The sequence below is a fragment of the Oreochromis aureus genome, linkage group 11, assembly GCF_013358895.1.
Source record: "Oreochromis aureus strain Israel breed Guangdong linkage group 11, ZZ_aureus, whole genome shotgun sequence".
NCBI classification, from domain to species: domain Eukaryota; kingdom Metazoa; phylum Chordata; class Actinopteri; order Cichliformes; family Cichlidae; genus Oreochromis; species Oreochromis aureus.
In genome coordinates, this window is record NC_052952.1 from 33,757,318 (window position 1) to 33,784,704 (window position 27,387).

The 27,387-nt window shown below is 40.4% G+C and overlaps 1 protein-coding gene across 1 annotated transcript in view; it reads left to right on the forward strand.

The window, feature by feature from the left end:
* LOC116311336 (raftlin) overlaps positions 1–27,387 on the forward strand; it is a 125,068-nt gene that overhangs the window by 33,703 nt on the left and 63,978 nt on the right. The window contains exon 3 of the mRNA XM_031728425.2: positions 21,838–22,015. Coding sequence (XP_031584285.1) covers positions 21,838–22,015 — 178 coding nt within the window. The remainder of the gene's footprint in view (positions 1–21,837; positions 22,016–27,387) is intronic.

Sequence of the window (27,387 nt, forward strand, 5' to 3'; positions counted from 1 at the left end):
CAGCCAGTCAAGTAGCACTTTACATTAATGCCAATCCTGACTCGTATAACATTATAGGTAGTAACAAAAGATTAGCGTCACCATTTTGCTCTGGTGGCATGTCCCCTTTTGTTTATGAGTTATGAGTTTGAGTGATGGTGGGAGAAGTGTTTTGGCAGAACACTATTAAATGCATAGACTGTATATAAAAGACTGAACTGTAAAGCTAATGGAGAAGCACTTTAAATCTGCACTGAGATGGCAACTTCTCTCGTTTAAAAAAGACGTTTACGTATATACATAAACTTATATCTGTATATAAAAGTCTATGAGACAACAATGCTACACTCTAATTATCTGTGGCCTTAATAAACATTTCCTGATGAGTTTGTGGTCTCAGTGACCAGACTGCAATCTTATTGCATGTAGCATGATGTTCATTTTACAATCTTTGGTCCTCATTAGAGTCAAAATGGAGGATAAAGCCGGATGTGCTTCTGAACGGGGCTTTCTTTGACAAGTCGCTGCAGTATGAGTGTACTACGTCCCTCGGGTTTTAAAACACCAAGATTGTAACCACAAAAGTGGAACCTCACAAATCAGTGGTTGACAACACAGCGGCTATGTCCATTGGTCATAATGGGTGTGAATTTTTTTTATGGTTTCAGAATTTTTTCTATAAAACATATAACATTTTGGTCATAATTACCACACAGCCAAAACAACTTCTTTCTTTTCTTTTTCCTTCTTGATCTTTGAACCTTGATTCTTCCTTTAGTCCAAATGAATGTTTTTGCCAGATAAATAAAAAAAATCCTTCAAGCCTTTCAATAAAAGTATTAACACCTTCACTTTTTTTAACTTACCAGTGATTCGGAATCACTAATCATTCAAGACCTCCCCTAAGTATTTTTATTATAGGAATATACATCAAAAGAAAGAGCAGAAAGTGAGGTTTTTAAAACTATCGCACGAAGGAAAAACACTGATTGTTGTAATATTTAGACACTGCTTGGTATAGTGTTAATGATTACACTCAAAAACCTGTGACTCACAAGCACATGGTGAGATTTTCAAGCACACTGTTGCTTACTGGCCTGAGGAATTTTGGGGTAACCCTACAATTAGTCATTGAGCTGTTCTGCGTGCTGAGACATAATGCTGATGTTGCCTTTAAGATGCAGCTGCAACTTTTGCGACTGCGCACTTCTGATTATAAGCTGTGTGACTTTGATAAGTTGCCAATGCAGACTGCCATGAAGGAAAACAAGTTTTATCTGAGCAACATGCACCTCTTCATGAAAATTGAAAATAAAATCGGAGAAGCAAATTGCAACTTTGTAGTTGACATTTTATGCTTTTTATTTCTTTTGGTAATTTTTATTATTATTATTACTGTTATTATTTTTAATGTTAAACCTGATTTAACTTTCAAATAATAAGGTCAGGGTATGCAAAATCTTGTCCCTGTGAACCAAAATCTCAGATGTCAGTTTATTTAATAAACTTTTTAGTTCAGGGACGGTGCCAAGCAGAAGAAAGCTGGCTTAATGGGAAGGGAAAGGGAGCTAAACCGAGAAGCCGAACTGAGCATAATAGGTTAACTACCTGGCCTAAGCCAAATGGCAGTTTTTTCCAGTGCAAGCTGCAATTCAAGTGCCATAGTGCACACTATTTTCTCTATTGTAGACCATTAGGTCAGGTGCTGAGTAGGATAGTAGTGGCTTGTGGTAGAACTTATGGTAGTTGTTAGCTGGAGTGACATTATGGCACCTTGCTGTTGCCCATTTTAAATAAAAAGTGCTGTTACTGGCCAGCAGATGCAGTTCCAAGTGCAGATGCATTGCTTACTTTTACTTGTAGATGTTTGAATGTTTGCTTTCCCACTGGCCTCACACACACCGACCAGACTCTTACAGGCACAACGGTGAAAAATCCTCAGGAGCATTTTATCATACAAGACAATAAGGAGCTGATTTTCTCCTTACCGGCAGTGAATTTGGTTTTTTTGGCTGACAGGTGACAACAGCAATAACAACAATTGTTTGCCCTGGTTGCAGCCTTCAGAGCAAATTATGCACCACAATCAGCAGCTCAAAGCATCTAATGGCAGACCCACAGTGCCACCAAAACATCCCAAGCCTGTCAGAGAGCTTAATCATCGCAGAACCTCATGTTTTAAAAGTCAAATTTGCAGTCTTTTGCATTGCTAATGGAAGAACCCCCACACCCCACCCCCACCCCCAATCAAGCCGGGACGTCTTGGCAGAAAATGCTTCAAATGCGATTTGACAGGAGGCTAATGTCAGGGTGTACTGTACGGAAAAAGCCCACAACTTGTAGTTAGCAGAGAACAGGAAGCGAGAGTGGTGTGTGGCGCCTGAGTGGCGCGCTGTTGAGAACGCAGCAGTGGAGCCGTCGTGGACTTTGATCAACAACCTGCTCATTTACCGCAGCTTGTCTCTCAAGCAACGTCTCCAGGCAACTGAGGGCTGTCAGCGGAGGAGGTGGCGTCGTGCGGACAAAACGCACTCTGGAGGCCTCCTGTCAGCCGGAGGATTGGTGATGGAGGCACACTTGAGTTCCTCAGAGAAAGGGAGCGAGAGACGGAGAATGAAAGAGAGAGAAAAGATACAGATCTTTTCCCTTTTCTATATAGAAACCTTATTACTGGATGAACAAATTACAGGTAGTTTTCCTCCCATCAAGAGATTCCATGCTTTCTCATTAAGCTGTACAGCGTTCAAGTCATTTAGCGAAGGGAACAGTAGATGAATTTCACTCGGTTTGAACCCCATCTCCAGTAAAAGCTTCTCCTGGTGCTCTGGATACAGAGAAATGCTTATGTATTTAGACATTCGCCCAAATAGCCTTAAATGCTCTGTCTAGACAAAGAAAAAGCAATTGCATTAGCATTTAGCTGGCCATCCAGGCTATTTGTTTTTATGTTTATTTACCCAGAAACCTCTGCTGTGTGCTCTTATCCAGCAGCGCCCTTCACACTCACTTCGTTACGGACATTAAGACCTAGGAGTTGTCCAGAACAACCGTAGTCTGGTGCCAGTCAGCAGAACTACCGGGGAAGCTGGCCGTTAAGAACCTTGCTCAAGGGCATCTTAACAGAAAAAAAGCATGTCTAGTTTGTTTTCTACTTTGAGATTTTCCTCGCTCCTCTGGCCAAGACTTTGAATTTTTCCCCAGGGCAGATGCTCCACCAATTTTTCATTTACCATTTTCCTCCTGTTTATTCTGTGTGGTTTGATTTTTGAGCACCACAAACCACAGGAGTCAGGATTTGAAGGAATAAAAGTGCAGGAGAGTTTTTGCCAGTGTTTGAAATTTCAGCTATTTTCTTTTTTTTTTTTGCATTCACTCTCATGATTAACAATATATAATCCAAATTTGTCATAATGAACAAGTGTGTTAATTAAAAGCAAAGGTCAAAGAAAAACAACTTGATTTTCATTCCGGGAATGATTTCATTAGAGCAGGAACTCATTTCTCGAATAATGCCAGACTGATATGAGTGATGTGAAAAATCAATAGCTCCCTGAAAACATGATTAACTCCTGTTTGTTTTCAGTGTAATCGTTATGCTCGAACTGGTTTAATAAAGAGCTTCATGGCTTTGGGATTCAGGCCCTAGAAGCAGTTCAGTCCCACATTATTAGCGCAGCTATGTCCGCTCGCAGCATCTAGGAAGCGAACTATTCTGCTCTGCATGCAGGTGTGATTCCATCAGTTGTGTTACTGTGAGAGTGTGAGGCGGGAGAGCGCAGGAGGTGCGAAGGCACAGACAGAGAGTGCGTCTGGAGTCTAGAAATTCTCTGTAATATAATGTGATTTTATTAGAATAACTGCACTCCGACGTTCAGTATGTGGTCTGCTGATTAGGTGCTTCCGATTGATTTTTCTGCACACATGAGCAGAAGCAGCGCAGTGATTAAGTGAGTGGTTAAGGGGCTAATAGCAATACAAAGCAGGTAAGAAAGAATGAGCTGGTAAAAGAATGAACAAGCGAGCGTAAGTAGTGATTCAAACCAGGAACTGTGCTGCCGGGCAGTGTTGCCTCAGGTAGCAAATCCTCAGAGTGCGATTGGCTTTGAAGACTTTTCTAGATGACAAAACACAACACAGTGGTTTATAATGCTGCGAGAAGGGATTCTACAAATTATTACTACTCTTTTGTTGGCTTCTTTACCAATTCAATGCAGGATTCACTGAATAAATAAATCTGTCTGCAACCACAGACAGACGATCTAAACCTACCACACTGTTTCTCAGGTTTTGGCCTCCAGCTGCACTGCAGCAACACTTTTTCACCAAAAACAGTGTCTGCAGAGTGGAAGCTTCTGGAAATGCAGGCGTAACATTTTAGTAAGAAAATGAATTGAGCCTTAGCGATAAAACCAGCATGCTCTGTGTCTGTGTGGTAAAAAAGTTAAGACAATAACGAGCCTTTATTGTAATCATCCATTATATAGTCAATATAGTTTATCACTGGAGAAAGGCGCTGTTATTTACTTGCATTTGTGGTTTCTGTATGTCAGCAGCAGTCCTGGAACTGCTGTTTACCAAGTTATGTGAGCTGCAGTTTTATGTCTTTCGACGTGAACAGAAAGATGTTCGTGAAAACAGCAACACAATGAGTCCTCTGTATTTAAACACAAAGAGAACAGAGGTTTATTCAGAGTCAGCAGAGTAACTGGGCTGTACGAATCCATCACGCTGCCATATGTTGCCTGTGATGTGCCGTATTGTTGTTTGTCAAATTAAAGAGGATAAAGGAGATTTACCAGGAACTGTTTAGGTGTTTAAGTGAGGACAGGTGGTCTTTTTAGTAGTTTCAGATGTGGCCGGTTATGTAGAACACAGTCCAAGAGCCCAAACAAGCAACTGAAAACAGGAATACATACACAGAGGTGACAGAACCAGCAGGTTTTAAGTTGTTCAGCACCATACAAAGACAATTTACGTTGGGCTTTTCCTTTGTTTCTGGAACTCTACTGGAGGAATGACACTGATTTTCCAAAAGTTATTCCCTCATTTGACATATTGATGTTAGTGGAGAGTGATATCTAACAAAGGTATTCATCATCCCATTTATTGGGCACCTTGTGGCCTATGGATGAGGAAATTGTGATTGTAGACGAGACCACCCTCATCAGGATAGAAATTTTTCATCATCATTGAATGAAGGTGATCACTCACAACAACTCTGTATCGATTTGCACTGACCCTGCAAACCCATCCATCCATTTACTTAAGTGCCAGTTAGTATGGTGAGGGAACTGGAGTCTATCCCAGCTCATTTTGTGCAAGCGATGGTAGACCCTGCACATGTCTTCCACAAGCAGCATTTCAGAATTACCAATTATCATCAGACAATCATCATGCATGTCTTTGGACTGTGGAAAAGAGGTGGAGCAGCAACTACATGGACGGTGCAGAGGATCCAAACCATGCTAGCACAGCAAAACACACCAACCCGGTCTGCTCACTACAGGGGTCAAAAGTTCAGATTTTTCCTTTAATTTTTCAACCATCCACATGTAAACCAGTGAGAAGGCGAGAAAGTGAGTGAGTGAGTTAAACTGCAGTCATTAGGTGGAAGGAGCAAGAGCAAGTGTGAGATTATATGTGTGCGCACCATAAGTGATTAAGCATATAAGTCAAAGGGGAATGAAGTAAATACAGTAAGTTTGTGTGTGTGTGTGTGTGTGTGTGTGTGTGTGTGTGTGTGTGTGTGTGTGTGTGTGTGTGTGTGTGCGGGAGAGAGAGAGAGAAAGAGAGAGAAAAGAACGAGGGGGAGAGAGGGAGGCACCAGCAGGCCCAGTGACTTTCCCAGTGACTCATTAGGTGGGTAATTAAGGCACAAAGCTTTGGCCCCAGGGCCTCACCGAACTGCACTCTGAGCTGAGACTGCTAATGACGGCATCCTGGACGAGGAAGAGAGAGAGAGAATGAGAAAGAGAGAGAGACATAAGATGGAGAGAGAAACATGGATTAGTCCACACAGCAGGAGCCCTGACTGCTCCTTACATCCTCACAGACAGAGAGGTGAAAAGGCAGAGGGGTCGATAGTGTTCACACCCTGCAGGGATGTAATGGACAGTAAATCCAACTTAACTCTGTCTCTTTTCATTTACACAATAATGTACAGTTTGCTCTCCTTTGGAGGCCAAACAATGAAATGTAACACAGATCTTTAAAGCTGAGACTGTATAAGATCTACATTTTTAAGGATGGCTTTGTTAATTTCTTTATCATGTTTAGTGCTAATTGCCAGATGTCAGTGTAAATGAAAGATAGTTCACACAGTGAACATATCTGCTAAACATCTGGAAAGAAAAAGCCTGAGACAGTGCTGGAATTATGGGGGAGTCGGGGAAGACCACACCCCTCAAGACAGAGCTGAGTTTTCCCTAAAAGCAACAGAATTTCAAGTTGGAGAGCTTTCAAGACAATCAATATGTTAAATTAATACAGTATAAACAAAATATCAGGCTCAGATTTTTATGCAATTTTAAATAAATCTATGCCACTTTGTCCCTTTCAGTGCAGCTAATTTTTTTTTAATGTCATTAATGAGCGTAACACAATCAGTCTGGACATCTGTGCAGTGTTTTTATGCATCGCAGCTCGGGAGCTGCTTCATGCACCGTTCTGTGTGTCTGTGCATAATAATGGTGTCTGCATTTGGTGTCAGATTGGCTCTGCTTAAAGACTAAAGTCTACTAAAGCACATCTCCTCAAACAGCTGACAAAAGTGTCCCCTCTGTCTGTCAGTGCACGCTGAGCCACTGTACTTTGAACTCAGCTTTATGTCAGTCACAAAAAAGGAGAAAGAAATTGAAAAAAATAGAGTCAATAAAATATCTTTGTGGGTTTTTTTGTTTGTTTTGTTTTTAATTAAACCACTGCCTGAATTTCTGTGTGGTTCATACAGGTTATTAATGATCCATGACTGATGACCTTTTTATTTTTATCTTACAAAGCAGTAAACTCTAATAAACTCTAAACCGTCTGCCTTGCCAGAGAAGTTTATAAAATATTGACTATGCCCACCGACTCCTTTGTTTTTCTTACTATACCAGAATTTCAAATCCTGTGTGGGTGCGATGGTGATCAGATACTAACCAATGTAAGGTGATGTTACTGCTTTCTAGTCACAGTGTGGAACTGTGATCGAGCTTAAACTAAAGAACCTAAGCAGATTACAGGTTTACGATTACATCCTGTGAAAGATTAATATATTTTATTTCAAGCGACTTCTCCAACTGTTTAGTGTTGGATAAATTAAAGGAAAAAGAAGTTAGGTCTCGTAAAGACTATCTCAATAACTGCTTAACCTTTTAACTGTGATTTAAGCTTTGGTTCTGTCTGGATGCATCACTACTGAAATCCAAGAAGCTTACCAAACATCAGCACAATCTTTTTGTACTGTGTCACAAAATTCAAAAATAAGTGAGAAAAACGCACCAAAAGTTTTCAGGCTGACGTTCTACCACCCTCATCTAGTGATAAAGTCGTATCCTAGTGTTTCTTTTAGCTGTGTTTGTCTGTTATTTGTAGTAGTTTCCATCATATTCCTCTGAAATATGCATAGCTCGTGACTTTGTGGTTACTTACAATTTTCCCAATGGGCGCAGCACAGGCGGCAAAAAAGGGTGACAGATTAACCTGCAGTCGACCCATAATGACAGCCTTTGCTGCTTTATTCACAGAAATAGTTTGGAGTTAGACTTTAAGGCTTTAAGTGTTTCCTGCAATTCACTTCAATTTTTTTTTTATAGTGCCAGTTCACAACAACAACAGTAATCTGAAGGAGCTTTGTATCGTAAGGTAAAGACTCCACAGTGTTTGAGAGAGAGCCTCAATGATCAGATAATCCCCCGGGAGCAAACACAGTGACAGCAGGGAGGAAGAAATCCATTTTAACAGGAAGACACCTCCAGCAGATCCAGCATTAGCGAGGAGCAGACATGAGCCCTGACTGAAAACACCAAAGGGATGAAAAGGTTACCTAGAAGTCTGGTTTGAAAGCAGCTAAAGCAGGCTTCAGATGTTTCAGAGTCACCTTATCCAGACATAAATATGAGTTTTAGCAAAAATGTCTAATCCTAAAAGTGGAGTTGGAGGGTATCTGTTAACAGGCTACAAATATTCAAACTTCTGTACAGTCTCACATAAAATGGGGAAGCTGGTCAACCTGCTGGGATGGGCGTACCAATTACTGGTTTATTAACACTCAAAAGGGGCTCAACCACAGTAACAGACACACTGCAAGCAATGAAGTAAAGGCTGAAAAGAAAAAGAGGAGGATAAATAAAAGGATTTTAGCATTCAGTAGATGATTACCGTCTGAACAAAAGAAATTGATCGAGTACGAGGACAAACAGGGATTATTGTTATTGGAGCTTTTCCTCGTATGGCCCCTTATAAGGGGCCATACAAGTTCTGCACTAGAGATTTAAGTTTGATAATTATGCCACACAGGCCTGTCTGCACTGTGATTTCGTATTTTATATATCCTTGAAAATGGTTTAATTCCATAGGCTTTTTGGACTGTGCACAACTTGTGACTTACAATGAACAGCAAATATTGGTTTTGGCCATGCTGGCCAAGTTGAGGTCTTATCGCTCGCTGTTTTTTTCATTTCACTATCACACTGCTGATACCTTCTCCTGCCTTGAACCACTATCTGGACATTAAGGACAAGAAATGAGAGAAAAATACAGAATATAGACTCTCAATTGTAGAGGCAGAGAAAGAGGTTAAGAGCAGAAGAGACCCTTCAAAGATTTTGCTCTTCTTAACGCAGTAGGGAATGGATGGTGGGGTTTTTTGTAGGAGGGGAAGCAGCAGAGAGCAGTGGTGGTAAAAGCGAGATAGAGAGAGCGAAGGAGAGTAGATGGTAGTGGGGTAGATTCCCTGGCGAGAGCAGAGGCAGAAAAATGGGCTAAATGTACAGAGGACGCAAGCAGAGAAAACTTCCCCCTCCTGTGGGAGAGGGATGAGAGAAAGCGGAGCAGGGGGAGAGCAGGGAAAAATAAAAGAGGCGGCGGACAGAGGAGTTGCTGGCATTTCCATTTTGAGCTCGTATGAAGGCTAATGACTCAAGGCGGACTGCTGAGGCTGAGAGAGGGTGCTGCAGGTGGTCCTCACAGGATTGGAGCGCTCCTGAGGAGACTAAGGCCATTTTAATTGGACACTGAATAACGATATGACTACTTCACAGAGAGAATAGCAGGGTGGTGCCTTCAGTTCCAAAAGGCCAATTACAGTATATTCATGTTGCTTAGCTTTTATTAAGACTTTATGAGAGAGCACAGACTTGTAAGAGCTTATAATTCTGCTTGGGAAACACATGTTGCAGCACTACATGGTGGTTTCTTTGGAACAGAAAATAACTAAATAACGCTCCTAAAAACAAAGTGTCTCCCTGCTGTGCTGTCGAATGTACGCACAGCCATATATGCACAGGGGCTAAAGGTGACATGATGGAAGGAGACAATATTGCAACTTGTGTCAAATAAATGATAGATAAAAAGAGCCACACAGTCACCTCTTGAGTTATAGCTGGGTAGCCAAAAACAAGGATTTCTGGAGATTTTTATTTTGCAGCTGTGTTCAGAAAACAATTTGTTAAATGTCAGTCATATGTGAGATTGTTTTCTTCATTGAAAAACTATTAGTTATGCTTTAAAAAGCAAGTTTTAAACCTGCAATATCCGGTATATATATATCCATATATACGTTTTGGGGTGGGGCTATCCCAGCTTCCATAGGGTGAGAGGCAGGGCTAACAGATCAACAGACAATCATTCACATTCATATCCACACCTATGGGTAATTTAGACTCACCAACTAACCTAACCCACTAAATGCATGTCACTGGACTCCGGGAGGAAGCCAGAGTACCCAGAGAAACCCCCCCACACACACACGGGGAGAACATGCAAACTACACACAGAAAGGTCCTGGCCAGATGCTGGATTCAAGCCCAGGACCTTGTTGCTGTGAGGCAACATTACTGCAGTACTCCAGGTGTCCCAAAGAGGACAACATAACAAAGGACTTTGGAAAAAACAAGCAAACAAAATTTTAATATTATTCATGTTTTATTATCCATCTAATCCAGCTGAGAGTTTACGCCTCTAATTAGGCCTTGCTCTTTCTACGAATGTGCCTCCATGATGTAACAAGAGTCTTTCATGAATTTGCGCTAGTGCAAATTCAACTTTACAGTAGACAGGAGTAACTGAAGCATTGAAGGAGTGTGATCCATGACCGAAGAAGAATGTAGGACAGGGGTGTAAAGCTGGGTGACCAGTAACCCACTGAGACGCCTTATTATTGATGCCATTTTGGACAAATTTTATCTGTCTTTGTCTTTAGGGCTGAGAAAGTAGATTCCAATATTTTAATTGCAGCTGCAATAAAAATGAAGCTAAAAAACTTCTTAAATTTCTGGGCTGAAAAACCCAAATAGCCAACTTCGTTGTTGGTATGAATTTAATCATTACAGGTACATTGCATGAAACAAAGCTGAGAATCACCAGGTGTGAACTAAGTCTACTTCTTCCCTGTCTGTGTTAATGGGTGCTAAGCCACGCTGATGTCATACTAGGAATATATTCCCCCCGTCCCCAGTGACACAGCAGCATTTTCAATGACTTCTTTTCATTGGTAACAAAATAAAAACACTCTGTCCTCTGCAATTCTATCCACCAGTATGAACACATCAGCCACTAATTGAGCTGTTAGTATTAGCAGAAACAAACAATTCTCTAATCATGATGATATGAGTCAATATCACCAAATGAGAGATGTGGCAGATAGGAGCAGCAGGATCAAAAATCAGTTGCAGTGGGTGGATAATATATGCTGGGTTATTTTCTCCCCCATGCAAATGTGGTTGAACCATTTCTCCCAGAGGCGGTGCGTGACGTGTGTGAGCGCACAGCCTCGGCACTCCAATCTTTCAGCTTATTAATTTCATATTTACTCATTTATTTTTAAATGTGGTGAGTGATGGAAATGCGGCAGGCTGCAGCTCAGAGGTGCTTACATGGCAGATGGGTTTATAAGGGGAAGTGAGCCAGTGTCAGAGGCAGGGATTCAATTCAAAGTTGACAGATTTATTTTTTTTATTTTGTTACTTTTATTATTCGTAGAAAGTCACATTTATCCATGGAAAGTAGAATAAGGATACATGTGTTGTGCTTTGCTCGGGACTCAATACAGAAGAAACATTTGTTCAGTTCGGATTTAGTGCCCTGCTCAAGAGCATACTGACAAAATCTTGGAGGTAGAGGAAAGTGTTTCTAATTTTGCACAAGCAAACAAAGTCTTACCTACATGTATCCTGGATAAACCAAGAACAGAATGCAACAGAGTTTAAATATGCGGTCAACCATCCGAAACAACAGACGGTGCACAAGAGAGGTGGAGAGCAGAGTATATGCAGGGTGGAGTAGGTGGAGATGAATGTCGGTGGCAACTTGTTTAAGGAGGATAGTAGCAAGAGTGAAATGCAAGGTTTACAAGACGGTAAGCAAGAAGCTAACAAGTGTTCAAAGAGTTTTAGAGACAATCATATTTCTCAAAGATACTATTGAACTGAAGCTACCTGTTTAATTTGGTTTTTGCAAAACTGCCAAAAACTTCAGTTGGCAACATCGTGAGTCAATTCCCGTAACTGGTTGAAATGACTTCACCTTTTAAAATAGCATGTTTACATGTTGGTACCAAATCTGAGTTTAGTCCCCATAGCTAATTTTTCCTTCATGAGAGCTATATGGTGATGAATCATTTTCTTCTGATTTGTTTTTTTCCCCTAAAATTCATCCGTTTGGATATTGTTAAGGCCTAGAATTTGGAATGTGGCTGCTTTAACTGACGGAAATGCTGACAGGCTGCTGTAGCTGATAGCTGCTTGCTAAACCTGATCTCTGCTAAGTGGGCCATTTGTACTATGTTTGTGCTGTTGGTACCTTTTGGTGGATTATTGATTGAATTATTTGACAGTACATAATGACTTGATGGCTTCCTGTGAGGTCCAGACTGCTCAAAAAGTGCAAAATGTGCTCTAGTTTTTGGTCAGTGAAAGTCCTATATTTAATTCCATAATGTGCTAGTTAGCACTATATCTTGATGCATGCTCAAAACATGCACGCTCCTGCAAATGCTACATCAAAATGAACAGATTCAGCTCTCTGGGACTACTTAGCACTAATTACCAAATGTATGGATCTGTATGTTTCACCTATGCCGTTTAAGCAACCTGCTAACTATTCAAATTAGCATCAGCTGAAATGTTAGCACTCTGTTGTCTCGTCTAAAAATGGTCATTTATGGATCCAAAAATAATTGCACATATTGGACGCGATGCTAACGATAACATTTCAAAACATGCAGTCCAAAAACAAATGGGGGATGTAGAACTGCAAATACATTTTACACACAGTCTACGATCATATTGGGCTGTAGTCACAATGAGTAGAAAGTAGAATTTCTTTTTAGATGTACTGATGTCAGGTTACTAATCCAATTGAAAGCTGTAAATGTTTAGATATGTGTTTAGGAAGATGCATATTCACTACATAAAGTCTGCTATGTAATGGCATGACTTTGAACATCTTACACAGATGGAAAAACTGCTTTCTGGGACAATCAAATATGTGTGAGGTTGCCTTTAGGTGGTTTGTAATGTGAATACTGTGTTTTGTTGTTGGAGTCAAAAAAGGTAAAAATGGATAAATAAATAAATAAATCTGTCTGTGTGTCCAGAGTTGTAAAAGCCTGTCTTGGTATGCCATATGCTTTCAGACTCTGTCTCTAATCCTGGATTGCATTTTCCAACAAGCCGTCCAACCACATCATTATATTGGCTATTTGTGCTTATCATGGGCTTTTCTAAAATTACATAGGAGTGTTTCCACTGCAATAGTAAAAGGTCTGCCTGAGGTGGTAGGTGAGGTAGTTATGGCACAAACACTGGGGTTTGACTCATATGTTGAACTATTTTTAATGTTTATTGGATGGCAATTTTTTCACTCTCTGTTTGGTTAAGGTTAGACACTAAAAGTAGCTGATTAGGAAAATATGATGGTTTTACAATGTTAAATACATGTTAGAAAGTTCACTTTTAAGGCACCACTGTATTTGATCCAATCCCAGGGTGATAACACCAGTACATAAACAATTGTGGTTGATGATGTAGAGCAGGTCATCTGCTAAACCAGAAGGTTGGTGTTTTGATTCCACCAGCTCTTTCAGTCAGCATGTCAAAGGGGTAATGATATTGAAACCCAAACTGCCACTGATGCCAGCATTTTGAAGGGTGAGCAAGACTAGAAAAATGCTGTAAAAACACCAGTCCCAGTAGGTCAACTGGGTCATATTCAGGGAAAGGACACATTAATCTTTTCTTGTCGTAGCCTCTTGCACTGATACAAGCAAATATTTAGTCTGAATGCACAATGAATGTTGCTGAGAAAAACTGGAAGGCATTACCATCCAATCGCCCGAACTACCTTAAGTAGATGCTAAGGAGGTCTATGATGCATACTTAAAAGGTAATTGAATGCATCTCAGTAAGTGGGATGCAGAGGTTGCTACTTCCAGGTTATTGACACTGTGATAATGGCATTTAAATAATCAAATTGAAATTTGCATATGAATTAACTTTTAAAAGATGCGACCGAGAGCGGCTCCAGCATTCCTGCATCCCCGTCCGTGGGGTGTTGCATGTTGTGATGATCTTGGCAAACTCTGAACATCACGGTTCGTGTTGCTTAGATCTCCTTCTGAGCCCTTTCCTGTTCGTCATCCAGGCTGTCATTTTTTGTGTGACTGGCAAACAGCTTCAGTCACATCTCTAACACATGGGCTGAACTCTTTTATGGGTCTGTGGATTTGCAGGACAGGAAAACACAGACAGATGCGATCAGATTTGTTGGTGTAAATATAAGTCTTTTAAGCCATATCTGGGTCTTTTCCAGACATGGAACATGTGAAATGGGGGCTTCTGCCAGTTCCAAGTGATGAGTCAGTTAAATATGTGTGGCCATGTGTGGAAGGTCAGCATCACAGGAACACTGTAAGTGGAACGGGTGTTTATTATTTACTCTGTTCCTCAGCTGAACTCTCTCGTTTACGCATATTCAAACTGTTTACATCTTCACTATGAACTCTGCTGAACTCACACACACACACACACACACACACACACACACACACACACACACACACACACACACGCAGTATATCACAGTTAGTTCCAAATGTTTCTTCCTTATTACTTGTGCTAATTGCATTTTCTTTATAAGTGATATTCTTTTTCATCTGTGAGTTTGTCATTCTGAGGCTTCAGTCCATTCCTACGCCTTACTCATTACATGCTATTGCTCGCTCAGGACCTCTTTCTCGATTTAATTTGAATGCCTATAGAATAATTTTTTGATATCTATAGTGCACCATGAGAATAAATGACGAACAATAAGCAATAAGTTTTAAGAGGTCAGCGAAGTGGTGCCAATATAATGACATGCCGCCCGACCAGAAGGCAGATGTTTGAGTTCTGTCTGGGAGAGCTATTTTTACATGTTCAATTCACTTAGGCTTTTGACATATCTTCTTCTCTCACTCTTTTCTTGGCTTTAGGCTACAAAACTCTTTGATTAGGTTCAGCAAAATATATTGTTTGTGATGAAAATATACCTTTTCATAATGTTAAGAAAACTGTGCAGTTCAGACTTCTCCCACTGCTGCAAACCTCTCTGAAATGTTCCTTCAGCAGTGAAGTGTCCCTGGACAGTAACTACACCAGCAGCACACATTTGCCTGCAGTCTCATCCTGTCTATCACAGACATTTAGGGACCTCATGAAGTATATCAGGCGACAAGGCAAAATTTAACTAAAGGGACGACCCTGTGCATTAATCTCACACTTAAGGGTCCTCATCATGATGTGGGGAACTGGGAGTGTGAACAGTTTAACGTTTAGAAGTTCAACATTTTTACATAATTTAGCTCATTTTCAACTTTAGCCATAGCGGCAGAAAATAAATTCTATAAGCTTCATTAAGTAGCTTTTGTAAAGGTTTATGCTATAATCTAGCAGTTATTAAAATCATCATCGACAATATAAAATATGGACCTAGGCTCCATGACATTACCCACTGGTTTTCTGGGCTTTACATATTGAAGCCTCAAATATAGCTCAAAGTGACGATATTTAGATGAGAGGATAGAGTGCTAAATTAACGCTAGTAAGCAGTAATCACAATATAAATAAAATACCAGAATTTAATACAACAAAGTTGAAGCACACACCTCATATTAGGTCATAATATTTGCCAGATGATTAAATCAAAATGCTCCAAAAACACCAAAACAAAGCACCAGTCCAGTGGAATAAATAGATAAATGAATAAAAAATAGAAATAAAAATAAAACATTTCAACACTTCACCTTTTTGGATTAAAAAACTTTGCTTCAAACATGTTTATTTCTACTGTAAAGTGCAACATTTTAACATGGGAGTCGATGGGGATTGAGTTACTTTTGGAGCCACCCCCAAGTGGCCACTCCAGGAACTGCAGTTTGTGACACTTGTGTATGGACTTGATGTACCAGCCCTGGAGGCTGCCTCATGGATATGTTGGAAAACGTCCAACATCGTGAACTTTTAACTTCAGTCAGAATGTTTAATAAGTAAGAAATACACCATGGCTCGATGAATTTTATGGGACTTTTCCACAGTTTTTAATTTTAAACGGCTCCAGTTTTTCCCTCATCTGCCTGTAATGCTCAGAGGATCACTGTAAAACTCTGATATTAATAAGTAGTCATACTCATGCAGCACTAAGTTATTCTTAACCATGATCTGTCACGCACAGCAAATGGTGAGTAAATGATTATGCATCTTCCTGTTATCCAGAGGACACAGCCATCATTCCCCGTCCATACATCCATACATACATTCACGCCTTTCCTTTGTCTCCTCCTCTGTATTTAATGGCAGTCTCTATCTGACGGCTTTGTGCTTACACAATTTTCCAGAAAACCAATTTGTTGGTTGTCAGCCAGAAGCTCTTTTTTTTCTCATTATTTGTCACAAAGCGATTTGTTCCTGTGAGTTTAGGGCTCTTCTCTGTTGATATGTGCAAGAATTTTCTTCCAGGGTAAACAAAAAGATGGAGTGAAGTAATTGGCTGCCAGTGTGCCATGTAAGGTTTACCAGATTCATTGTCTGATCGACCACAGACTCCTTCAAAAAGGCCGGAATATTTGCAGTACAAAAACAACACCGACACTTGCATAGAGCAGTTATAAGGCAGCTAATTTACTCTCATCTACGCAAACAAAGCGATTCTCCTTGGCTAACATGATTTTAGGGCAGAGTAAACATCCTTACAACAGCAAGCGATTCAGAGAAACTCAGCACTGGGCATCATATTGCTTTGGGGATGGCATGATAAATAAAATTTGGTCTGATAAATAAATGTAGAGTCTCTGTATTTAAAGGCCTCTGGTTGAGATTATTAGCAGCTCACACAGTGATTAAAGCCAACTTAAGAAGTTGCCAGCGGCAGTGTTCACACTGCCTAATTGAAACCATTCCTTATTTACTCTTCTCAAATAAGGGGATCAGAGAGCAAGCAAAGTTGGTTTCATTTTCCACATATCTAGCACCTCATGAACCACGTGCACACGCTGTAGCATCCCTCCGGGGAAAGGACAGGGTGTTCATGTTGCACCAAAATGAAAAGGGAAGGAATAAAAAAGCAAAATCACAGATCACAGAAGGATTAATTCCATTTCTGAAGGCAGTCAGCAGTGGAGGAAAGCAGCGAGAGAGGAGGAGGGGAAAATACGTTTCACCCATTTGCAATGGCGGCCTATTTCTTTGTGTTAATTCCTCCACGCCTTTTAACTTCTAAAGCTCCTGCATTGTGGCACAGTAGGACAGAGCGTGATTGAGAAATTTGGAGGAGTATTTTTAGCCGAAGCATTCTTTTTCCCTGGAGGAACAGCATGTGATTTTTTTTCTCCCCTTCCTCGTCTTTTTCTTCATCATCTTCTTCGTCTTCTACTTTAGCCGTTCCACAATGAATCTCTGGATTTGTACCCAGAAGGAAGAGTAGCGGTTTGGACTGAATCAGCTCTATATCTACATCACAGGAGCTGATTGGCACGAGCACGGTTGTTCCACAAATCCCTTGTGCCTCTGTTGCAAACCTGATGATATAGCGTAGCCAGCTTAAAGCACAACACATCATTGTTGTTATAGCATGCAGTGTCACATGACTTTGTCTGCAAAGTGCAAAGAGAGGGCAGTAATGGATCGCATGTAATTGGGATTACAATATAAAATTATAAAAAAATACAGTGATCCCAGAATACATTTGAGCATATAATTAGATTATAGCTACACAAATAAGATTGCATAATGCTTTCATACTATTAGCTCATAAAAAGCACTCCTGAAATATTGCATGTATGTACCACAGTGCTGGTGTTATAAAGTGTTTTGGGTTGGTGAAATAAATGCTGAATAAGCAGGCATTGCATTGTGTTGGTATTGAAAATGTTTTTTGTTTTTTAATATCCAAAAGTACAAAAAAATACAGAAATCACATTAAACATTTGAAGGGTTGATGTCATCCAGCAGCACCAGCTCTAACTGCTTTTGTTATTGTGATAACAAAATGTATTTTTTTATTCACATACATACAGGAGCTATGTCATAATTCACTGCCTCACAAGCATTCACACAATAACAACACTGTGTATGACAGTGTGAGTGTCACGAGTTTAAATGTGCAGTGACTGACTGACCCTAATCTGGCTCCTCGTGTCCTTGTGTTGAACTGTGTGAATAAAAAAGAAAAAAAATCCCCACATCTTGAGCAGAAGGAATTCAATACACAAAGAGAGGCTGGAGTATTGAATAGACTATTAGTGTTTGTAGATTTTTTTAGCCTTTGCTCCTTTGATGTTCAGGAACATCAGAGCCATTTCTACACATGAACAACTAATCAGGTCAGGATATTTTCAATTGTTGTCGTGTCTTTCATGCAGCACGGAGCAGGAAGTTGTTCACTCAGAGGATGTTCTCCGTGTAGTTTAGAGCGTGCTGGAGGCAGGATGTGACGGTCACTCACTGCAAGTAGGGAGCTGGCAGATTAAAGACTGGCTATGTCAGACTCAACTGTGATGGGCATGTTCTCACGTGCACGTTTGTCTAGTGATGTCTTAAAAAGCTCAGAGCCGCATGATTACAAAAAACAAACAAACTAGAATGTTGAGTGCATTGTATAGTTTTGGGTTTTCTGATGTTTTCAGTGAAAGTGACACCCAGTCCCATCCCCAGCGTTCCTGTTGCAAAGACCACATAACTTTAAAATGACAAAAAAATAATAATAAAATTAAAAAGAAAGGGTTGCAAAAGGCTAATGAATAGGCAAGTTTAATCATTTGCTGATTTAGTAGTAATAATGCTAACTCCAGGTTGCTTTTGTCCTGATTTATCACTCTTCTCTACACCTTCTTTGCCTCCTCTGATAACTTTTCTTGTTGTTAAAGTTTCCACAGTTACTCTACCATCTGCCACTTCAGCTACATGGGCAACTTACCTATAGCTACCGGGGAAAACAAAAGCGCTATCCTTTTCCTGTTTTGGTTGTGCAGTCAAGCCTTAATTTTCCTGAGAGATTTCGCACACGGTGGCAGACAGAACTGCATAATGAAAGCAAGGCTTGCAGGGAGCCAGTCTAAATGCTGATTATGCCATTATTTCATAGCCACTACACTGTGCAATCAAACTTTACTTGATAAGTTAAGCAAAAAAGCATGTTGATTACCTCTCTAAAGATGATTCATTCTTTTCATGGACTGTACTGGGATCATTTGAAAAGCTTGTTAGCATTGCTGACTCTACCTGAGACCAAACACAAAAAGCCAACACTGCTGGCATCGTCAGTTAGGTGAACCCACACTCGCCCTCACTCTGACCTCCCATTGAACTTTAGCAGACTGACTTTTCCCATGGATCTGAACCTTTCGTTCTGTGTAGTTTCATTGACTCTAATTAGCCAAAGTGACATTTCCCATGTCTTGTGACAGCTTGTAAAGACAACCAGACCTCCTCATCCTCCCTTTTCTCGTCTCTTCCCTCTGCGGTCTCTCGTTCTGCACCCAGCTCTTTATCTTGGCTCTCTCCCACTCACCTCAGCTGTTTAGCCTGCAGTAAATGTTGCCACATACAGCGTACTGCTGTGATCCGAGCCATCATCCATCCAGGCCCAGGCCCCATCTTTACGTCTTTATGGCTTTCTTGTTATGTTGTCACCGCTGCTGTGGCTCTTTCTCCATCATTCCTCTTCTTCATCCAGATATTAAGCTCTATTTTCTAATGCAATTACTTGCATTCCTGAACCTAAACCACTCTCTCTTCCCACACTCATTACCATACATCCAAATTGGCGATGTTGTCTGACAGAAGCTGTGTGTGGCTTGTTGTATTACAGCTGGTTGCTCCCTGAGTGAAACCATTGACAGCTGCGGTCTGCTGCAGGTTTTTGTCCCTCGAGTGTATGTCTGGGGTCCTTGCTGAAAGAAAATAATGCTGAGAAGGAGCTTTTAGCAGCAGCACTGCCCTTAACTTTCTTTTTTTAGAAGCTCAGTGATTGCTGCTCATTAATGTTGGGGCTCCATCCTCTCTTCTTGGACAGTTAAGTTGAGCTGAGAGCAACTCAGAGTGTCAGAACATAGAGGGCTGCTGTGATACAGAGCCATAGCAATCAGCTTTGACTGGATTTTGCTCAACCCACAGATTGAGGAGCTGGAGCAAAAAGCTAACTGCCAAGAAGATGGAAATGACTCTTAAATCAGTATCTGAACTCAATATCTGTTATGCTTTCTGGACAAGAATCAGTATAATTGTCAATAGATTTGTAATTGTAGGCAGGTCTAGCTGGACTAAAAACTTTTCTACAGTGACGAAGAGCTCAAGTGAGAGAAAAAAGGGTGAATCAAAAGGCGCTAACAGCCGTGACAAAGAATGGTAATTTCTGTCATTAGGTTGTGTGACAGAAATGATTCAAACTCCAAGAACTGCAGTGAGAAATATTTCTCAGTACTTCCATTAGTATATTTTTTAACCCCTTAAAGCCTCAACTGTAAAATAATGGCCATAAAAATGCAAATCTTTTTCAAAAATTGAAAGTTTATTGAAGCATCTGACAAATTTCTTTAAGAAATTAATTACATTTTAATTACTATGTTTGACTTTCAATTTGTTACAGATTTTTTAATTGTTCAAAAGTGTATTGTGAAATTTATTTAGATTTTTCAAGAGAAAAAAGTAGATCAAGTAGAAGTCCCAAAACCTCAAAAAACTGTATGTATTAACAGGGCTGCACATAAGTGGTCCGCAGGTGCGCATTCGCTGTCAAAATAAAAGATGCACACCAGATTAGAAATTGCAACGCGCGTTTGCGTACATATAAAAGGCACTGTTTTTGTCCTCTAGGGTGGGATTTTCACGGCATATTCTGCACCACATCTCTGTGTGTTCATCATTTGTTTGAAGCCAGCTCACCTCCTGCAACCACTTTTCCGAGAATACGCGCTTCTTTTGCGGTTCGGACTCCTTCTGACATTTCTTTGGAGGTGGAGGAACATCAAAGTAATTGCTTAAAGGAGCTTGCTTCTTCGACATCTTTAAGAGGTCTAAACAAATGTCTGTCCTCCTCCAGAAAATCTTATGTACGCAAACGCGCGTTGCAACTACTTATCTGGTGCGCATCTTTTATTTTGACAGCGAATGTGCACCTGCGGACCACTTATGTGCAGCCCTGTGTATTAAATATGATAGTCTAGGCGTTAAGGGGTAAAATCCCTTGTGACTGTACATATTTCTTTGTGCACTACACATTGAGCTGCATGAAGGCTAGAATAAGTGTTACAAGTGTGCATGTCATAGTTGATGTTGGAGTGAAGAAAATGGACCCAAATGAAGGCACAGGCAGAATGGGTGAGGTTAAAACATGCTGCCATACTTATACATTTGTGTGCTGGGATCCAGAAAAATAAACAGGTGTGCAACAGTGAGTCAGCGATGGGTGAGTGTGACGAAAGGAAGAGCAAGAGCAGGTGATTCATAATGGAGGAAAGTCTGAGGACATTGAGTAGAAAGGTAGAGAAGAGCCAAATATGGAAAGTTTGAGAAAGGCCAAGAGACTAAATGGGGGAAAAAGAAAGCATCTGTCACCATGACAGTCAGTGTCAAAACGTTGCTATTGCAAGCTAAAAGTCTTTCTGTTAATGGCTTAAAACTAATTATTGCCTCAAAAATGTACATATACTTTGTGTTACGATCAGTTGATGAGGGAAATCTGTTTTTGTGTAATTTAGATGGCTTCAAATTACATTTTGTGTAAATTCCTGTGTGGAAGTGTGCACTAACATGATTTATGAACAAATAATTAAATTTAATTTACTTCATACTAGAGGAAATTTAGTTCATCTTTGTCGTTTTTTCCAGGAGAAAAACCCACTCTTGCAACAGCAGTGATTGCTTTGGAGAGTCTGTAATTTGTTCAGAGTAAACAGAAGAATAGCTGAATTATGAACATAGGCAGTGGTGGCTGACAGGAAAACACAGAAAACTTAAATGAACACAAATCCAAATAGTCCTGGTTGCTTTGTTTGACAAACAAATGACACTTAACCTTCATGAGAACTTTTCGGCAGCTATCACTAAGCTGTAAGCTCTCACATTAAACCTGTTCCACATGCAAACATGTTTCTCTAACACATTTCTTCCCCACTTCTATTCTCAGGTGGGACTTCCACTCTGCGCCTCTCATCAGTGCGAGAGCTGCCAGGTCAGCTGCAGGAGCTTTACCAGCAGGGTTTCATTCTGGCTGCTGTTCATCCATTCATCCACCCCTGTGGTCCAGAGTCTAACAGCCCACAGTACCAGCTCTACAGGGCCATACTGGTCCGATTAAATGATGGGTAAGAGAAACATTTAAATGTGTAACTGACTGGACTAAGAATATGTTTACATAGGAGAGAGTTAAACTATTAATTCCTACTCAATCTTAGCTAAGCTACTTCCTCTCCAGGCAAGTTAGTCATTGTGAGGTTTATGAAAAAAAACAACATATAGTTTTCTTCATGTGCAACAACGTCCCGAAGAGATGGCATACTGTCAGTAAAGTGTTTCTGTTAAAATTGCAAATAGAGATATTTGAAAAAGGATGTAAAAAAGTAAAAATACTTTAGTAGTTTACTAAAGTTTACTACTTTGAAGTTTTCTGAAGTAAAAAAAAATACTGAAAAAAAAGTTTTGGGAGGCGTTTTTTGGACAAGAATCAGCCTCACCATTAAACTGAGAGCCAAAAGGTTGTGACAACTGGAAAGAAAGGGCTCTTTTTAAAAGTATTTTACCAAACAAAGACTGGGGTCTGGCCCCGAGGCAATCATCTTTCATGGGCCTTAGACATCTTAGCTACACTTGTGGGAATAAGACCTTTGTTTGCACAAAACGATGAAGCCATTATAGTCACTTAAGAAAGCCTGTTAAGATTACTAATGTACCTTAATTGGTGTCATTATGCAGAAAAACACTTAGTGGGAATCAGGTTTTGCTTCATCTTCTGCAAAAATGGTAGCTTGGCTGGTTGGTGGCAGACATCAGGGTCTACATAATGGTTATGTTTACTGCTATTGTGTTATAGTTCAGAAATTACTTCTTTTTTTGGAATGCATAATAGTAAAAAGATTTTCATCATTGTAATCTGAAAACACACTGTGGAGGCTCATATCAATTGTACAACCTTCCAGTGTTGCTATGTTGACACCACAGCATCACAACATCTGTTTGCGGCTCTGCAAGCTGTCACATGGGATTTTTCGGCGCTCAAGCCAAAACTGGCTGCATGGCCCAAAGTCACTACTGCCCCCTACATCTGCCCTCCAGCCTCGTGCCTGAGCCCCACCGTTTTTTTTCTGGGAACTGTGGGGGTGGGCGCACATTTCAGTTGAGGCAGGACGCCAGGGAGCTGGTCCAATGGTGGCTGAAGGACATGAAGGGGCAGTGAATGACAGCACGGGGTGATGGTTACTTTTGGACCGGTCAGATTTCTTCTTAATATCGCTTTTCCTGTAAATAGAAGAACACTGAGTTTTGACTGGATTTGATGGCCCCAAGGGTCATGAAATGTGATCAGTTTATTCAGGACCACAAACTGTGAAGTCAGTTAAAATAAAAACATGACAATCAAAAAGACAGAATCTATGAAGAGAATGTTTTTTTTCCTCTTTCTGGCAGCAGTGACATGCAGACAGGTTGAAGCCCCAGTGGCTGCTGTGTCTGGCTCTGAAGCCCAGCTAAGAATTCAGGCCTGTTTACCAAAAACTGTCCACTGGCTGCAGGGCATGGATGTGTGTGAGTCTGTATGGGTTGACAGACAGCACTTGAACCTTTCGCCTGTTTTTTGGCTTGTTTGTTGAGCCTCGTTGACTTGCTATCTTTACATTTGCGCCTCTACTAAAGTGGCTTGATATAAATGTATGTGCACGACACTCGGGATAAAGATGACTCTCTGATCTACCTGAGCTGCATCAAATTCAGAAAAATCAAATTCCTCACAGCTTAAAGGAAGAGTACATCCAAAATCAAATTATGTAGTTTACCTCCTGCAGTACTATTTATCTTGATTATTTGGATATGAGTTATCCAGGTTGTAGAAGTCTCTGCCTTTCCCAAGAATTTAATAGAGCTGTGCACATCTTGCAAGTACTGGGTTGGACCCCCTTTTGCCTTCAGACCTGCCTTATTTCTTTGTGGCATAGATTCAATAAAGTGCTGGTTGGATTCCTCTGATATTTTGGTCCAAATTCACATGATAGCAACGCACGGCTGTTGCATATCTGTTGGCTGCACCTCCAGGATGCAAATCTACTGTTCAGTCACACCTCAAAAGTCCTACTGCATTGAGATCTGGTGACTGTGGAGGTCAATTGAGTACAGTGAACCCATCATCAAGAAACCAATTTAATATGATCTGAGCTTTGTCTCCATTTTACCTTGTGTTGAAAGTGTGGACTTTAAACTACAGTATTACCATTTTTTATCGCTAACAGTGAAGTGTCTGTGAAGGTTCTCAGTCATCCAGGTCATCGTAGTCTAAGGAGCTTGGAAAGAAAAGCGTCTGGACTTCTTTGAGTTGCTTGAAGATGTTTCACCTCTCATCCGAGAAGCTTCTTCAGTTCTAAGGGTCAATGGTGGAGAGTCCCAGATTTAAACCCAGTGGGAGTTTCCCTCAGGGGGTCCTTTGTCCCTCTTTGGGGGGAAACTCCCACTGGGTTTAAATCTGGGACTGTCTGGTTTTATTGACAATTTGTTGCATAGAACTCCTGCAATACACAAAAGTAGATTGCAGCCAACAAAATAACCATGTTTACATCTTACTGTGAATAACTAACACAGAACTTGGTAGATTCCAGATGGTGGATTCAAACACAGGACCTTCTTCCTGTGAGGCAACAATGCTAACCACTGTCCAAATCAATCTGAGAAACTGAAGAAATTGTGTTAAAAAAAACTATCATGCTCAGATCATTTATTATTTCCTGTTTGTTTTAAAGCAGTTACACTCTAAATCCCTCAAACACTTCAGCTCATCCCTGCATGATGGTGCCGCAAAATGCTGTCTCCTGTGGCTGCCTGTGAGTCACAGTTGTCATGCAGACCTGGATCTCACACAGATGGAGCAGAAAAGACAGTTGGAGGCATAATATATAATCTAGTTGTCACATTGTTTTTAATTCCTGTGTCACACGAAACAATGTAAATATATTAAAAGCACCAAAGTTCAGAGAAAAAAAAAACTGCAAAATTTGGAGTGAACTGTTCCTTTAAACCACATTCCTAAATACTGACAAACTGTTCCTGTAGATCTTTACTTGCTGAGCAAAAATGCAACACCACAGTCACTAATCTACAGTGACGTTTCAGTCATTTAGCTAACTCTTTCACCCACAGCGACAATGCAATAACTGCAGAAAACCAATACCCAATATTACAAGCAACCAAGAGTAAGGAGTGTAATAATGAGAGCTGCCGTGCCCCGACAGTTGTACCACAACCACAGAGTGATCATGTAAGAAAAACTATAAAACTAAAGGGAGGCTTACTCTGACAGGAATTCATTGTTGATGTTCAGAGAAATAAATATTTGAAAACAGAAACAGGCAAGCAACCAGGAAGGTGATAAAGTTTCAATAAAACAACATGAAATGAAACTTTGTTTATCTTTATGGAAAATATAACAGAAAGAAAATAAACAAGCAAACTAAGCATTACACAAAAACAGAACAAAAGATAAATAATGCAGCTCAAAAAAAGTCACAAATGAGAAGTAAACAAATTAGTTTGTGCACTTGTATGCTGATGATAATTTAAATTCATTGGAGGAGTGAGCCAGTCTTAAGATACCTCTTGCTTTTTCCTCATCCCTGCTAGTGTTTGCTGCAGATATCAGGCTTGTTTTTCTCCCTTCAGCGAAAAACAAAACAAAACAAAACAAAAAAGAAAAACCCTCCACTGATTTTTCTTGTTGTACAGTATGAGAAACAGCCTCCACAGTGTGGGATAATTCATCACAGCAAGCATGACAACTTAATTTGGGTTTGTCAGACTTTCTGTTTTATCATTATTTACAGTAATTTTGGCAGAGTTGAGCAGTGCAGGTCGTTACGATATGCCCTGCTTACTGTCACTCACCTGACAGCCACTGGGAGACAGTGACGTCTCTGCCAGAAAAAGGGAAAAACATTTTTAAAAGACTTAGTTGCTATACGGTCATCTGATGCACGCTTGCTCAGGAAATAAATGAATGGAGAGGAGAGGTCGAGAGAGCGTTTACAGTAGGATGCTGCAGAGACTGTGAAACAAACTCGTTTCTATAACGATTACCAAAACGATGACACCTGATGTGACTGATGTGTCACATCAGGTGAGAGAGTGAATGAATGAAATGCTTTAATTATTTGTTAACTCAAGTTCTAACTGAGGTGACACCTAATTAAGAGCAAGAGAATGGAAAATTGGAGATTTCAACATGGAAGTCTACAGGAATTGATTTTACAGACTAATTTATTGATTTTATTTTTGGAACGGATCCCAAGTGGCTGCTTCAGGAACTGCAGATTTTGGCACCTCCATTTGGCTTCATTTTTCTGCATCATTGTTTAGCACTTGCTAAAACTACAGTGATAACCATATGTATTAGCCTTATACTGAAGTGCATTGCATATGACATTTGTATCTCATAATCAAAAGATCCTTTCTGTCCTTCCTATCAAAAGAACTGCAAAATAGAACTGAGTTATTCATTTTAAACCTGATGATTAGAGAAGCTTTATTTTCTATTTATGCAGAAAATAAAGCTGACTTTTACTATGCTAACACCAAATGCATGGATTATATTACAATTACACATTAAAGAAAATTAATGAAATGCCCTTATATGATGCTGTGAAACCTTCATAAGCCAAAAAAAAAAAAAATATCACAAGTTGGATTTTATTGAAATAAAGGTCAACACGAAAGCATCTGCAGATTTGTCAACAATCATATTTATTCAAATTAGTTTCAGTCCTTTTTTTCCCCAGGACACCCGTGCCCCACCTGCAGGGGTTTGGTGTAGTTAGAATGCATGGCACCTTATCTTCCCTCCCTTCTGTGTCCATTAGTAATCACCTCCGATGCTGTTGTATAGAACACTTCAGGCTCACTTTTGGCATGCACAGATATTTGTGCACATGGTCTCTGCTCCCCTTGGCTCTGGAAAACTGGACAGCAAAAATATTGACTCATTGAGTGAAAGGGCAGCAGCTGAATAGACTGCATTTCTTGTATTTTTTTTCTTAAAGACATGCTTGCCTTGCTCCTGTGAAAAGGGACACCATAAGGGGGAAGAGGAATGAAAGAGAATCACAGCTGGACAGAAAGAAAAAGACAGAAGGAGGCTGAATGCTGTTTAAAAAAAAAGGAGAGACAGACATTGAGTGAAAAGGGCAGGGAAGTCTACCATCCTTTGATGGCCTCAACCGAATGCAAGGCCCAGGCTTTATCTGCAGTGTCTGTCACCGTGGAGACAGCTGCTCACATCAGCATCAGCCCAAGGGAATCCAAAACTCCACCAGGGGATCAGGGAAGAGAAATCAGCAAAACCAGAAAGGAGAACATCTCCTCTGCTGTTCGCTTTCCCTGTCAGGCCCAGGGATCAAAAGAAGAAGAAGAAGAAGGTGGGGAGGGGTGGAGGGGTTGGGGGATGTGGAGGGTTACAATGAAAACATGTCAGCAGGCAGCCATTCAT